Genomic DNA, 13,703 nt, shown 5'->3' with positions numbered 1-13,703 from the left:
CAATTTGCAGAGGAGGACTATGTAAGTAAGGAGGTGGAAGACGAGAAAACAGCAAAAGGTTGGCTTCAGCTATTGTTTGACCTGTCCAGCAATGTAGTGGTGTTCAGGTCTGCCTGTGGTTGGTGCTTATAGAAGACCCCAGACACTTCATGCTTGCAAAGCAGGTAGTCAGTCAGACCCCAAATTCTAAAACAGAAAAACTGTACACAGTATCCTCTTCTCTCATCGTGTCTGGGTTTAAAGCATAGCAGCGATCACCCAGCACATGCACAGGCAGATTTTCTGCCCTCTCTTAGAGTGTGCAGCTAGAGATGACTGTTTCACGAACAAATCTTGCAGTTTGCTCCAGCCTACCATTTCTACTGGAGAACAGAGGGGAACTCCCCTATATGCATGTACCAGGTAACAAGTATAGTATGGAATAAGTCTTCATGCAAGTTCATCTGCTGTGTAGCATGTACATAGAAGGCAGACTTGAAGGCAGGAAAACAGGCTGTGAAATCCAAGAAAATACTATAGTTGCAAAAACCCTGTTGATTAATCTGTAGCCTCTTGGCTGAGGGAAGGAGCTGGTGAAAATGAGCTGTAGAGCCAAAGTGACATTCAAACTCTGTCCTATTCCACTATAGAATAAGAGTTGTGAGATCTGTTGAGGGGCTTAATTTGACTCTGTGGGTTGCTGTTAAAATATTCTTGTGAAGGAAAAAGGATTTGCTGCTGGTTTCTTGGAAGAAAAAAGCAATGAGATGCTGTCTTAAAGTTAGCATAGTTCCTAAATTTCAGGGACCGGGAACATGGAAAGGCTGAAAAGGCTTGTAAAAGCAAAGATACAAACTCTACCCTGGTAGGCTGAACTTGGAGTCTGCAACGCTGTGAAAACATGGCAGCATAGCCATCAATGTTTTTAAAGGGACAGAGGAGAGGACAACGTCTTCATGTTCTTGTCAGGAAGGTGAAAACCTGTTATTTCCTCCTGATCTTGCCAAAAGGGAATCCCTCTTTTTTTTCTCTCTCTTTTGACAGAAGTGAGCTAGGGGCTGATTGTTTCAACATTGCCAAGTAGGGAATTGACCTTCCTGCTTGTTTCCCAAGAGAATAATTTGTTTTCTTTACTTCATAGCTTTTCCTTTTCATTGTAAAGCATTGGTAACCTGTCACCTTAATTGAATGTTTATGATACTGTGATTCCCAGGAAAATAAGTATAAAATTTATCAATATGTTTCCACCATTCAATACAGAGTGTTAAAGGTATTTAGACTCTTCATATGAGCTAAATTTGGAAGTTAATACTTGCTACTTAGAGATTCAAAATTAGAGAAGGATCTATTCTTCCTGAAGTGGAGGTTAATGAGATTAACCCAAGCATAATAACAAAAGTATTTCCAATTTACAGTGACTGACTTCTCATCAGTTTTATATTTATTTATTTTAGCAGTGTACTGCTTGCTTGCATTAATTTGTTAAATGAGATTTACTGTATTAGTTTTCTAAACTTGATGTATTAGGTGTTTTTCATTTCATCTCTTGGTACACTTTGTGCCTCTAAAGTTATTTTCAGTTAGGTTTCATGGGGCTGTGTGTCAGTATGCTGTCCTTAAAGTAGATTTACAACATAGGCTTTTTCCCTGTGACCATGCAGTATTTTATTAGTGGTACAAGTTTCATATTTTGACTTCTTTGCATTTTTTGGGAACCATGCACAGCTTTTACTGGTACTAAATATGCCACTGATACCTTTTCAGTTTTTGAAACTTAAAGCATTCATCTGCAGTAGCCAACTCACTGCCTTATTAATCAGAACTTTTCCCTTGTGAAATTTCATATTCACAATAAGTTTTCTGGCTAGTGTTAATTCAGGCTGTTTTGCTTCTTTATCTAAGTCATAGAATGGCCTTACATGATTGTGGTTTGCATTTTTTTCATATGTCAGCTCTATAATATTTAAAGAGTTGTAAACCTTGAGCTTTTGGGCAGTTTGTGAAGCTGCCTGGCCTCACAAAGTAAGTAAATTCCCATGTGTGTAAACAGCTATTGCTGTGATGCACTTGAATTATAACATCTTCACTTGCTGCAGGATTTTTCTTTTTTTTTTTTTTCATTATGTCTTATGAGATGGGGAAAGTATTCGCATTCTTGAAATTCAGTATCACTTTATTTCTGTATTCTTTGCACCAAATTCTGCCAAATACAAGAAATTGACATTTGCTGGTTTCACATTTTCCTTTTGTTTTATTGTACTTTGTTTTATAACTAAAAGATGCAGAATGTTCTGTACTTTACTTAATCTTTAGATCATTATTGTGATCTTGAATTCTTTTACCACATTACTCTTAAAGCTCAGTCCACTAAATTGTTGAAGCAGTTGCCTTATCGCCTTAATGGGTTTTGCCTTCAATTGATATATTTTTCCAGTACTGCCATTAAACAACTTTTACTGTGCTTTTTTCCTTTGTGCAATTGCCTTATTCTCAAGAGGCTTAAACAAGGACAGCCTTTGTGCTTCTATGGTGACATACTTGTACTCTTACTTTGCTTCTCTCTCCATTAACTGTTCTGTATATTTTCTAGGGTAGAAGTGAACACACCAATGAGTTTTTCTGGACATCTGCTTTTGTGTCAAATAATTTAGGTGACAGTTGTTGATTCTGCTATTTTCATCTGCGTTTTTTTCTTGCAGGATGTTTAAACTGCCTGAAATACGTTTGTTGTAAGGGGGGGGGGGTGAGTTCAGCTTTTCTTTTCCCCATTTTATGCTTGACTTTTCAACAGTTCTTAGATTTTTTAGCCCATGAAAGAGAGGAGACCTTGGATTCTTAAAGCTTTTCTTAATATAGTCGTTGTTTGAGGATGAGCTATGGCTGAAATAAGACAAGGAAAAGGAACAGTTCCATTGTTGTCTCATTAATTGGCTGTGCCTTTATGTGCTCTGTGAATGTAGGTGTAGTTAAGAGATGGTGATGATGTCTGAGATGCTTTCCTGCTATGCTGGCAACTTTTATTCCTGTACTTTTTCAGTTGGTTCCTAGCAGGACTTGTAGTCCAAATGGTTGATAAGAGAACATTTCTTGTCCTAATTTTCTTTTTCTTTTCCCCAAAGAAAAGCATGTTTTTAATGGAAGTGTTGCTTGAGATAGGGATACTTGAAAAGGGTTTGGCCAGGCATCTGGTCTGTACTGGTATTGATTGAGTTATGCAGGTGTCAGTAGTATGGAGGATAGGTTAATGAACATCTGTTGAGGCAAATTATGAAGGTCCTAGATCAGGAAAAGAAGTGTAACCAAGAGTGGAAGGAGAAGCTAGCAGGTTTTGAAGAGTTCTGTAAACTGTAGTATTTTTTTTTCATATTAAAATATCAACTTGGGCTAGGTTCCCATTCTCTTTCCTTAAAAGAATGTTCAGGAAGAGTATTCCTTCATATTGTTTTGCTGTTGGTAAGAGTTAGTTATAGAGGAAGTATTATGGCAAGTCTTGAGGGGTTTTTAATATTTGTTTGTTTCTAAGATATCTGCTGTTTTGCGCATTGAATTTTCTAATTTTGTCATGTATCTGGATTAATTAAATTCACTGGCTTAGGTTTTCTAGAGTTCTGGTCAGCATTCTAGTGACAAAATTAAATATAAATACTATGCATTATTTCAATACATTGTATTTGCTTTCTGCTCTACAATTTTCCTTTCATACCTAATTCAAGAGAGCATTTCCCTACTTCAATGTTCACCAAATCATAACCACACGAAGAGGTTATTCACCACTTAGGAATGAAAGTCCATCTGTTAGTTATTATCTTTGCAGTACTGCGGCACTTCAGAATGAGTGCTTGGGAGAGACTTTAAATGCTGTACCCAGTCTTTGCCCCCTTCTAGGCATATGCAGATACCTAAGAAATGCTACCCTCTTTGGTCTGGTGAAAAAAAATCCTTTTCTCTTCCCATATGTTAGTGTAAGCTTGCTTGTGGATTTTTCGGACTAGGTCCAAAATAGATAGTGTGATTTATTGTGTCTGAGTTATGCCAAGTAAATACCTCGATGTTTCCACTCAGTTCTAGGAAGAAGAGTCATCTTTGTGTAAAATATGTGCAAGCAGTTTAGTTGATCACTCTCACAGGGAAATCATGAATGTCATTACACAAATCCACATTTTGGTAATATTTACAATTATTTAGTTGGCTAAAACTTGTTTGTTCTCTTTTCAGTGTACGGAAGACCAAACTAAAGAAATAACATGGCTACAATTTATCTTTAATTCCAGATTGCAGATTTTTTTATTATTATTATTATTAAATAATAAAAAATTCCTGTAGATGACATTCAGGAAAACCTGATCAGCAGGGAATTTCCTGCTGTCTGAATTCATGGAGACAAGTTACGCCACTGCGATTATAGCCACAGGCTCCGTTTGAGGGGAACTTGTTGTGATGCAGTGACCTAATGTGGCATTCCTGCCTGTGGGAGACAGATTAGGAGACTGAATTTTTGAATTCCTTGAAGGTGGTGGAATAACTATAGATAGTGAAATGAGCCTTTGCAGAAACTCACAGATGCTATCAGAAGTGCAGAGACACATTAATTTCAGTATTTTGTGAAAGGTAACAACTATTCGTAGAGCAGATATAACGCTTTGTATGGGAACTGATGTGGGATTGCTGGATCTTGCCAAATTCTCTCAATTGTCACAATTTTTGTAGGCTTTTAAACAGCCTGCTAGCAGGCAAATTCTACTTAATTTTGGTTCTTCAAAAAGCAGTTATTGTTATTTCATTCCAGCTAAAATCAAAAGCGGTTGTCTAAGATCATCTCTTTGTGGTCCTTATAAATGGAGTAGTTTCTTGTTAAGAAAAAATCCAGGCCTGTTTATTGCTTTGTGACATGGGCATAAAGCTTTGCTTGGGGCAAGAAAATAATCAGCAAAGTGTATTATTAAATAGTGGGTGTTGTTCAGGGAGGCTGAGAGAACATAAGGAAGTGAAAGAGAAGATATGTGGAAAGTAAATACCAGGAAGAAAAGAAGATGGAGAGGGAACATGCAAAGAGAAGTCCTGCTAAATATAGGGATCAGGAAGCCATAGTGCAGGCAATTTGCATGAATGGGACAGTGGGAGAAAAAGAAAGCAGAGGGAGTTGTAAAAGAAACATGTGAAGATGGGTATTAAGGCAATGGTTTTGTTGGCATGGTCAGTTAGTTTGGAGCCGGGCTTATCTCAAATCCATCCTGGCATGAAGGGCTGAAGGAGCTCACTTAGGATTACAGCTTTGGCTAAGTAGTTTCCTGCAGGTGGTCCTGGAATATGAAAGAGTCCAAGTGAAAGGATAGATTTACACTGGTTGTTCTTCGTTTCACTGGGTTGTTAGTTGAAGTGCACAGTGAAGGATGGGTTTGAAGAAGGTTACAGCTCCTTATGGGTTCTTCTCATGCAGGCTATGCAATCTCAATGGTACAAAACTAGTGGGTAAAAGTGGCGATAAAAGGTATCTGGTAATATCTGATTGAGATATTCTCCTTCTTCTATCTCCTGCTTGTGGTGAGACCAATTTGCTGCACATAATGACTACAGGAAATTACAAGACTTGTACAAAAGGCTATTTAATTTTATTTTTCTCTAAACAGATTTAGCCTTTTCATAAATAAAAATTAGAAGTAGGTGTGTGTGTGTAGGCTTCTGGTTAAACCCAACAGGGCAGTCTTCTTTTGCCCATAGGTCTCTATTGTTCACCCTCTGATGTATGACTTTGTTCTAGTTCTGGGATAAAACTGGGAAGGTTTTTATCATGACCTTGTCTTTCTGAGATAGCCTGAAAAATCAATCTTGTTCAGGAGCTGTTCCTTAGTAGACTTCAGAATTGATGTGACGAATAATAGTTTTATTTTGAGATCTTTTAAGAATGCACAGTCAAGTCAGAGCCTGACAGGTGGATTAGCAGAAAACCTCAACTTGCATTTGTGTATGAAGTAGAATGTGGTAGACTTAGGTCTTTTGGATAATATATACAGTAACAGACAAGTTTAAGTAAGAGAAGCATTAAGCTTCTTTGTTATATTCTTCCTGAAGTTTACGGCCCACATTACTGACTAAAAATTTAGATGTTTTTCCTGTCACTGTCAACCAATAAAATTTACTTCAACAAAAAAAGATAAAGCTCTGACTCAGTGATCTAACACTTCAGTAATTCACTATCATAAAATAGTTTTAAGTACAATGTTTTATCTTATGCCAAGCTGGAGGCTAAAGATGTTTTGTCTAAAATATGAGATAATGGAAAGTGTATTGTGGCATGTGAATTACTTTCGCCTCTTGGTGGTAAATGTTTGCTTAACCAGAAAGGAATGTGTTGAGGTCCTTGCCAAAGGAAAGGTATTGCCATACTTTGCATTTAGAGTGCTGTAAATAAAGCAGTAAATATGTTTCTGTTCATGTGTGTTAATCCACAGTTTATGAATGCATTCATTCAATAAGACATGTAATGTACTGTTATCCCTTTTCAAGGATTTCAGTAAGAAGAGGTCATAATTACTTTGGCTTGAAAGAAACATGAAACCAAATATTTTCATGATGATTTGAAGTTGAATATGAAAGAATTTTTGCTCAAACTAAGTTTCCTTTAAATCCCAGGAACTCAATTCCTGGTTTACCTCCAATATTCTTCTTGTGTGCTGACTCCCAGTGTACTGCTTTTAATCACACATCATTGTAAATCATGAAGTATATAATTTCCTCTACCTATCCCGTGTTGATTTTGGCAAAAGAAAACACAACTGTATAATATGTTAATGATCAGAGGAGGTAGAGCAGCTATAGGAAATACCCCACGTACTGCCTATAAGTATATTTTTATTTTGAACTTCATTTGCCCTTAGCTGATACATTAGCTTACTGATAATTTAATAATGCTGCATACAGAAAGTTGCATAACTCAGATTGCAGCGTAATAATACCAGAGCATCCTTTGGATGCCTCAGTTATGGTAAGTGAAGGCAGCAAGGCCCCTCTTTCAGAAACCATTGAAATACTTCCCTTCCTTTCCACAAAATCCCACGTCCAGGTTTCTAGTTAAAGAGCTGGGAGAGAGCATTACAGTTTGAGAGAGTAATTGTGGAGAGGATGCTCAGTTTACTTTTCATTACTGTGGTGTCATTTGTTATGTACCTGCTTTCACTCTCTGGGCTGAAGAGGAGCCCTTTCCTGGGGGGGGACTGCACATCCAGTCCTGTGCCTCTGGAGCACACACACGTGGGGATTTCTCACTGATGGTGCTGTGAGCAGAGATTTGTACCATCTTCTAGAAATCATTGCTGTGATGCTCCTGTATCAGAACAAGGATATCTCTCCTACAAAAACAGAGCTCTAAGTGCTCCAGCATGCCTGTGCTTTAGTAGTTGTTCAGATAAGCTTTTTATTTCATCTTCCTAGGGCTTCACTGGTAATTCATAATAAAGTAATGATAAATAAGGTACACTAGTAATTGAGTAAATTAAACCTGTAGTCTTAAAGCCCATAAGTAAAATATTAAATGTTATTTTCAATTTAGAATCAGATTTTGAGAAATGTATCAATTTTGATAACCCTATGTCTTTACCTGATTTGTTAAAGATATTCATTAAGACATAATAAAACATACCAACCCTTAGATAAATGTGACTTTCATTCTCCTTTTGTTATTTATGCTTAGATATTAGGAAGGTTTAAAAAAATTATGTAGTTGGATAATAATACTAGATATGTAATTTTAGCTGTAAGGTAGTTCTTCTGGACATGGTATCAGCTGAAAATCATGTGAAATGCCAGAAAGCCTTTTACTTTTTTCCCCACACACAGCAAATGTACATTATGTCCTTGCTAGTATTAAAATCCAAAGTAAATCTGTTATTTTTAAGGTACAATGAACTGGATGCCAGCAAAAGCCTTCTAGATAATCTGAAAGGAAAAGTAATAATTGAGTATCCAACATTATTTGTTGTCTTGAAAACACTGAAGAATGACATGGTGGTCCTTGGCCAAGGTGAGCATATATTTATTTCCTGTTGTGTTATACTTGCATATTTTAGTTATATAAACAGTACTTACGAATATCTCCAGGAATGAGCAATATGTCTTATATTTCTTTCTGAAGCTTAAAGATTGCTGTAGAAAAAGCTGTTACGAATGCTCTTGTCTTAAAATTGCAGCCTGATGGCATACATCCATGAGCTGTATTGGATGTGTTTTTCTTACTTTGTTTACTGGTGCTTTACTGGGGTTTTTATATATTTTTAGCCACTAAGGTGAAACAACTATTCAGACTCATGCTAATTTTTTTTATGTAGCAAAGTTTCACAGAGTTGATTATTTCTGAAGAGTCAGGCTGTCTGGTAAAGATGAATTTTAAGTAAACCTGAAAATCATGCAAAGGAATAATTCTCCATTATTTTCTAGCATAGCTTCTAACATTGGACAAATAATTCTGAGTCGTAAGATAGTTATTAGAAATCATAATGGGAAAGTTGCTTTTTGGGTGGATTAAAAGCACAGTGTTATCTTTTAAAAATTACTTTGCCAAGGGAGAACTTTGATCTTGGAGTTAATTTGGAAGCGAATCCACATTTAGCAGGAATTTGCTTTTAGTTTTTAAGTTAATTTCCATCTTTCTTCTCAGTATGAAGGTTTCATGTCCCAGCATCTGCTTCTGAAGCTAGAAAATTATTTCAGCTGTTAAAATAGGGTATCAGTTCTCATCTCCTAGTCCCCCACATAGTCACCTTAATGATCATATCCCATAATTTTCAGTGATGGGCCAGTATCTAATTCTTACAGAGTTTTTCAGAAAAGCTTTGAGATATATTTGCAGTTACTGTTTCCCTGCAGCAGCTCAGTCATGGCTCTCTATGTCTATCATTTGACTGATGAAATACGGGACTGAGAATATTGTACCAGTGCTACTGGACCTCCATGGAGCTTGGCTGTTCTGGCTAGATCACACTGAGAGCAGTCTGCACCCAAAGATGTGGCATGCAAAAATTCCTTGTGCAGGGGCTTCTGAGAGTGAGAGCACACCAGGGGATAAGGTAGGGGTCAGGTCTGAGTAAGTAGGCCCTGTGATACACACCCTGGAGTGCACATACAGACCCTGCAGTGCATGAAGCTGGCTGCTTTTGAGTTTATCCATTATTTCTCTGTGTAGGAGCTGTGCTTTTCAGTACTCAGCTGTACCTCTATGACTTAGAGGTCAGGAGGGAATTACAATTGATTGACTCATGTACTTAATCTGTATAGGGTTGTCATTGTCTCCTAAATTAATAGGGAGGTTGTCCTTTTAAGGGTATAGATTCAAGTAAGTGTTGATTGAACAACGGTTTTTTGAGGTTATACTGCTGCAGCACCTACCTGACTCTGTAAAAGGCAGAAGAGGAGGGGAAGAGAGAGCCAGTAATAGCTGGGAAGTGCCAACAGCTCTGCCACAGACCAGTACAAGTGTTTGTCTTGAGGACAGTAACCTTCCTCTGCTGCAGGAATAGTTTGAGTAGTCATCCCTGCAGGGCTTCTAAGGACACTAACAGCCATTTCAGGTTTTGAGAACCATTGATTTTTGTTGTTGTTGTTTTAACTGTTTTTATAGATTCCATAAAAATAAATTTAATAGCTCCAAGTTAAGGTGTCTTGGGTATGACATAGCAAAAGTTACAGCTAATGGCAAAAATACCATGATTTTCACAACTTTTATCATAACATATTGTCATCTTCTTGATTAAGATATTAATAATCAACTTCGGCCTTGAGTTAGGTTGGGAACCTGTGTTCTTGGTATTTTTTCTGTTCAGAGTAGAAGCATGTGACAGTAATTTCAGATTCTTTGAGGATAAGCATGTTCACAACATGAATATAAAAGTTGGAGGACTTTTTTGTTGGTATTACTCTGCCTGAAGACAAAGTACCGTTTTAGTTACTGTGTCACAATCATTGTGCTTTTCTTTTGTGTGTCATCTTTACAGAATATAGGAGGGAAAAAACAGTTTTCAGTTTGCTTTAGCAGTTGCATTCACAGATAATTGCTAAGAGTGCAAATATTATGTTAACCTCCAGATTGTCCAGGGAGAAGTCTGTTGTAATCAGAGAAGTATTTTAGCCCCTTCCCATCTCCCAAGAAGTGACCTTTCTGCCACAGCATCTTCTGTGTTTGTTGCAGTCCAGTTTCTTTGCCATGTATGGCTTTCTGTATCAGTGGCCCTCTCCTCCCAGGCCATCCATCCTGCTGATCCTACTGCCACCAGTGCTGCCTTTCCTCTCTGCCTCCTGGCATGCCTGAGGGGACATTTGTCCTGCTCGGAGCCTGGTGCTGACCTCCGTTTGCATCCCAGGCAAACAGCTGCCACACTCCTGAGGACATGTGGCAGGGTGTCTGCTGAGCATGGGGACTCCAGCAGCCATAACCCTGCTGACCCTGTTTGCAAGGGACCCAGGCTAGAACAAGAAGTAAAGTCTTGAGATAATTTAATTGCCAAAATACTGTATCCTTCCTGAGCAATCTCAGATCTGCCCCAGGAACAACAGAATCAAATTTTCATGGCCACAGCAACAGGCACATGCTAGGGAAACATCACCGTTCTCCCTGAGATTCAAGTAGTAACCCCCAAGAACTGGGTGGTAGCTAGAGCTGGACTTCTTCAAAGAGAAGTTGCTAGGATTTAATGAGTATAAAGCCTATTACTCCTATTCTTCTTTTCAGAAATGGCTGAAGTATTTTGGCTGAAACTTTCAACTACATAAGGAAAATACAGATTAAGGAAGGAAACTGCCACTGAAAAACTCAAGAGTTTAAATTTTATATTATAAGTAAACTGCAGACAGTTATATGGTGACACGGATTGGGCAGTCTTAATTTATAGGCAATGCTATCAGCACCATGCAAGTATACTATTTTTAGTGAAGACAATCTGTAATTCCTGTTAAATATTACTGTAACAGAAGTAAAATCTATCTGTTCAGCATTGCTGTGTGTCAGAAGATTGCCACATTCTTTTATGTGATGTTCTGCTGCTTGACTTGCTTAACAGCAAAAACTACAGGTGCTCTGATTTCAGCATACAAGGTCAGTCATGGCTGAAGATAGCAGGGGATTATGGAAGCTTTCACAGGCCTTACTTTTTGCATTACTCAGTACATATCTGACATATAAATGTTAATTGATTATACACTAGATTTAATATAGACAGAATGTGACCTCTGATGTTTCTGGGTGAAATGCTTCTATTTTCTTGAACAAATTCCTTGGAAACTGTACAGGTGCACACTGTGTCCTGTGTATTATCCATGATTTCCAGCTGTAGAACTTATCTTGACCAGACAGTAGCTATACTTCATCAGCTCCCTTTTGGTAACATTCTCTTAATGAAACCTCTGATACTAAATGCTCAAAAACATCTTTAAATTCATAGATCAAATACTGAAAATAACAATGAGAGCAGAGTGTGAATCATGGGTCTGCTTTGCTGTAGTTTATTTTTGTGCTGCTTGAGTGTTACCAACCAAGTGGCATTTGATGACATCAGCACAAGGTGACCAGGGTCAGGGCTTGTTAAAGAGGGCTCTGTGGGGTGTGAGGCTGAAGACCAGTTTTGGAGATGAGAATTTCACTATATGATCTCAGCAGAGCACAATAGCTGTGCCCTAAAGCGTAAGTTATTATGTGCCTTGAACTTCACCAGCCATAGCTTATGGACTTACATAGCTTATAACTATTTTTGGGATGCTGGAACATCTGGAATTTTAATTTTCCATTTCCAGTTTCTCTGTATTTCCACATCTTATCTGAAATGCTAAGAAAAGTGTAAATTATTTATAATTCATTACAGTTGTGATATATGTCTGTGACATCCCAGAAAACAGCATTTAAAACAAGCCAAAAGAATAATTTAAAATTCTCAGTAGATCTAGAGTGTTGTGGGGGATAAATACTTTGCTTTCCTACTTGACTGAAAGACCAAGATTTAAAAAGTAAAAGGAATTCTCAACATTGATTGTCTTGCTTTCTCCCTCAACAATGAGGTCCTATCCAGGGCTTTATCCTATGTCATGAAAACTGGTTATGTCTTATGAAATAGCTGTCCTAAAGAAAAAAGTACTTAAGAGGAAAAGAAGATACAAAACTGCTTCTGTTTGATGAGCAAACAATGTTGCTGAAACTAATTGCTTGTTTGTTTTTTGTGTTCTGTATCCTCAGATGGCAGTGAGCCTGCAGAGAACTCAGACAGTGAAAGCTCATCCCTTTCGTCTGTGGAAGAAGGGGAAATTCAGGACAGTTCATGACAGTTCTTTGAGAGAACAGGATGGAATGAGCTTTTTTTTATTATTATTTAATTAAAAATTTTTTTATACAATTAAGTTCCTAGAAGTCTGGCTTAACTTCCTTTACTTAAAGGTAGCACTCTCAAAGTGCTTGACTATTTTTGGATTTAATAATGGATATTTAGGGATGTAAATAAAAAGATTGGGAATTGTGGTCCCAGAAAAAAAAAAATATTCTAATTTAATTGTAGTCTTTAATTGCATTGTTTTCCCTTTTTCCCTAACCAGCTCAGTGCCAAATGTTTGGGTTTAAATATCTGATCATATATTTGTATTTATATGTTGACTTGAGTCTTAATGCTTAAATTTACTGGGGAAAAAAGTACAGTTATTTCATTAGATCAGTTTGCTTTTACAGTATTTCTGTGTAACACTGAGCTACTGAAAATGGTCTTATGTTACTTGTGATCTTCTCTAGTGACATTTTGGGTGCTTGATGCAATACTATTTTTTTTTGGTTCCTTACTTGGTTGCATCTTTTTACACATGTTAATGGAGAGGTCAGACTTTGTTTTCAGGGTGTCATGTTGCAAGTGTGTTTAGTCTTCTCTCCCGGTCTTCTAAATTAGGATGAGGCTTTTAAATGCATAGAAAGGGATGCAAAGATTGGCACTAATGCAAATAACACTGGACTCCTAAAGAATGTTTGTGTTAGGCATCTCATATTCTTAGTACTACCTGAAGTTAGTTATTGTGAATACTTACTGGTATATCAGCTAAATTGACCTACTTAAAAACAAATAAATCATGAAGAGAAAAAAATCCTGTTCTGTATTGTCTGCTGACAGTTGTTAACTTCTGAAAAGATTCTTAGATCACAGACCACCTATCCTGTATCCAAGTCCCCTGTGCCTGTGGAGTCTGTTGGAGGATGAGAACAGAAATGCCACAAGTGGTGCAAACCAGGTGAGCCTGTCTCCCCACTGCACCAGGGCATCCTCAGGAATCAGCATCAGCCTTTGCCTTAGTTTTGCAAGGGTTTGGCCAAGCCAGCATTTGGACATAACCACTCTGGACAGCTCTTTGGGGTTGCTGCTGCCTTAGTTCCCAGACTGTGTCTCCTGCTTGAGACAAGCACCTTCGTGTGTTGGTGGCCTGGGGTGTGTGCTAAATTGCCATGAAGGTGGTATTTCACTCATAAGTCTTCTTCCAGTGCTGATGTTGTGGGTAGAAACACAACAGAAAGCAGTGAAGGAACTTCTGGAGGTAACGAGGCTGAGGGAGCAGTACAGGAGAGGGTTTAGGCTTCTGGACTCTCAGTCTGTGATTCAGGGCACCAGACTGCTGGGTCCTCACCAGTCATGCTGCATGGAGAGGATTTTTGAGATGTTCAAAGTTTTAGAAGGGTTTTTTTCCCTTGTAAAGAATTTGGAGTTAATAAGTTGTGT

General features: G+C 37.8%; 1 protein-coding gene across 1 annotated transcript in view; it reads left to right on the top strand.

Moving 5' to 3' along the window:
- The window catches only part of ZNHIT6 (zinc finger HIT-type containing 6), a 31,792-nt gene extending 19,441 nt beyond the window's left edge, over positions 1–12,351 (top strand). Inside the window, exons 10-11 of the mRNA XM_072932976.1 lie at positions 7,872–7,996; positions 12,191–12,351. Of these exons, the coding sequence (XP_072789077.1) occupies positions 7,872–7,996; positions 12,191–12,276 (211 nt within the window). The 3' untranslated portion in view covers positions 12,277–12,351. The remainder of the gene's footprint in view (positions 1–7,871; positions 7,997–12,190) is intronic.
- The last annotated feature ends 1,352 nt before the right edge of the window (positions 12,352–13,703 follow it).

The sequence above is a fragment of the Taeniopygia guttata genome, chromosome 8 (assembly GCF_048771995.1).
Source record: "Taeniopygia guttata chromosome 8, bTaeGut7.mat, whole genome shotgun sequence".
In the NCBI taxonomy this organism is placed as follows: Eukaryota; Metazoa; Chordata; class Aves; order Passeriformes; family Estrildidae; genus Taeniopygia; species Taeniopygia guttata.
The sequence above is the reverse complement of the archived record's forward strand: the minus strand, read 5'-3'. Positions and strand labels throughout refer to the sequence as shown.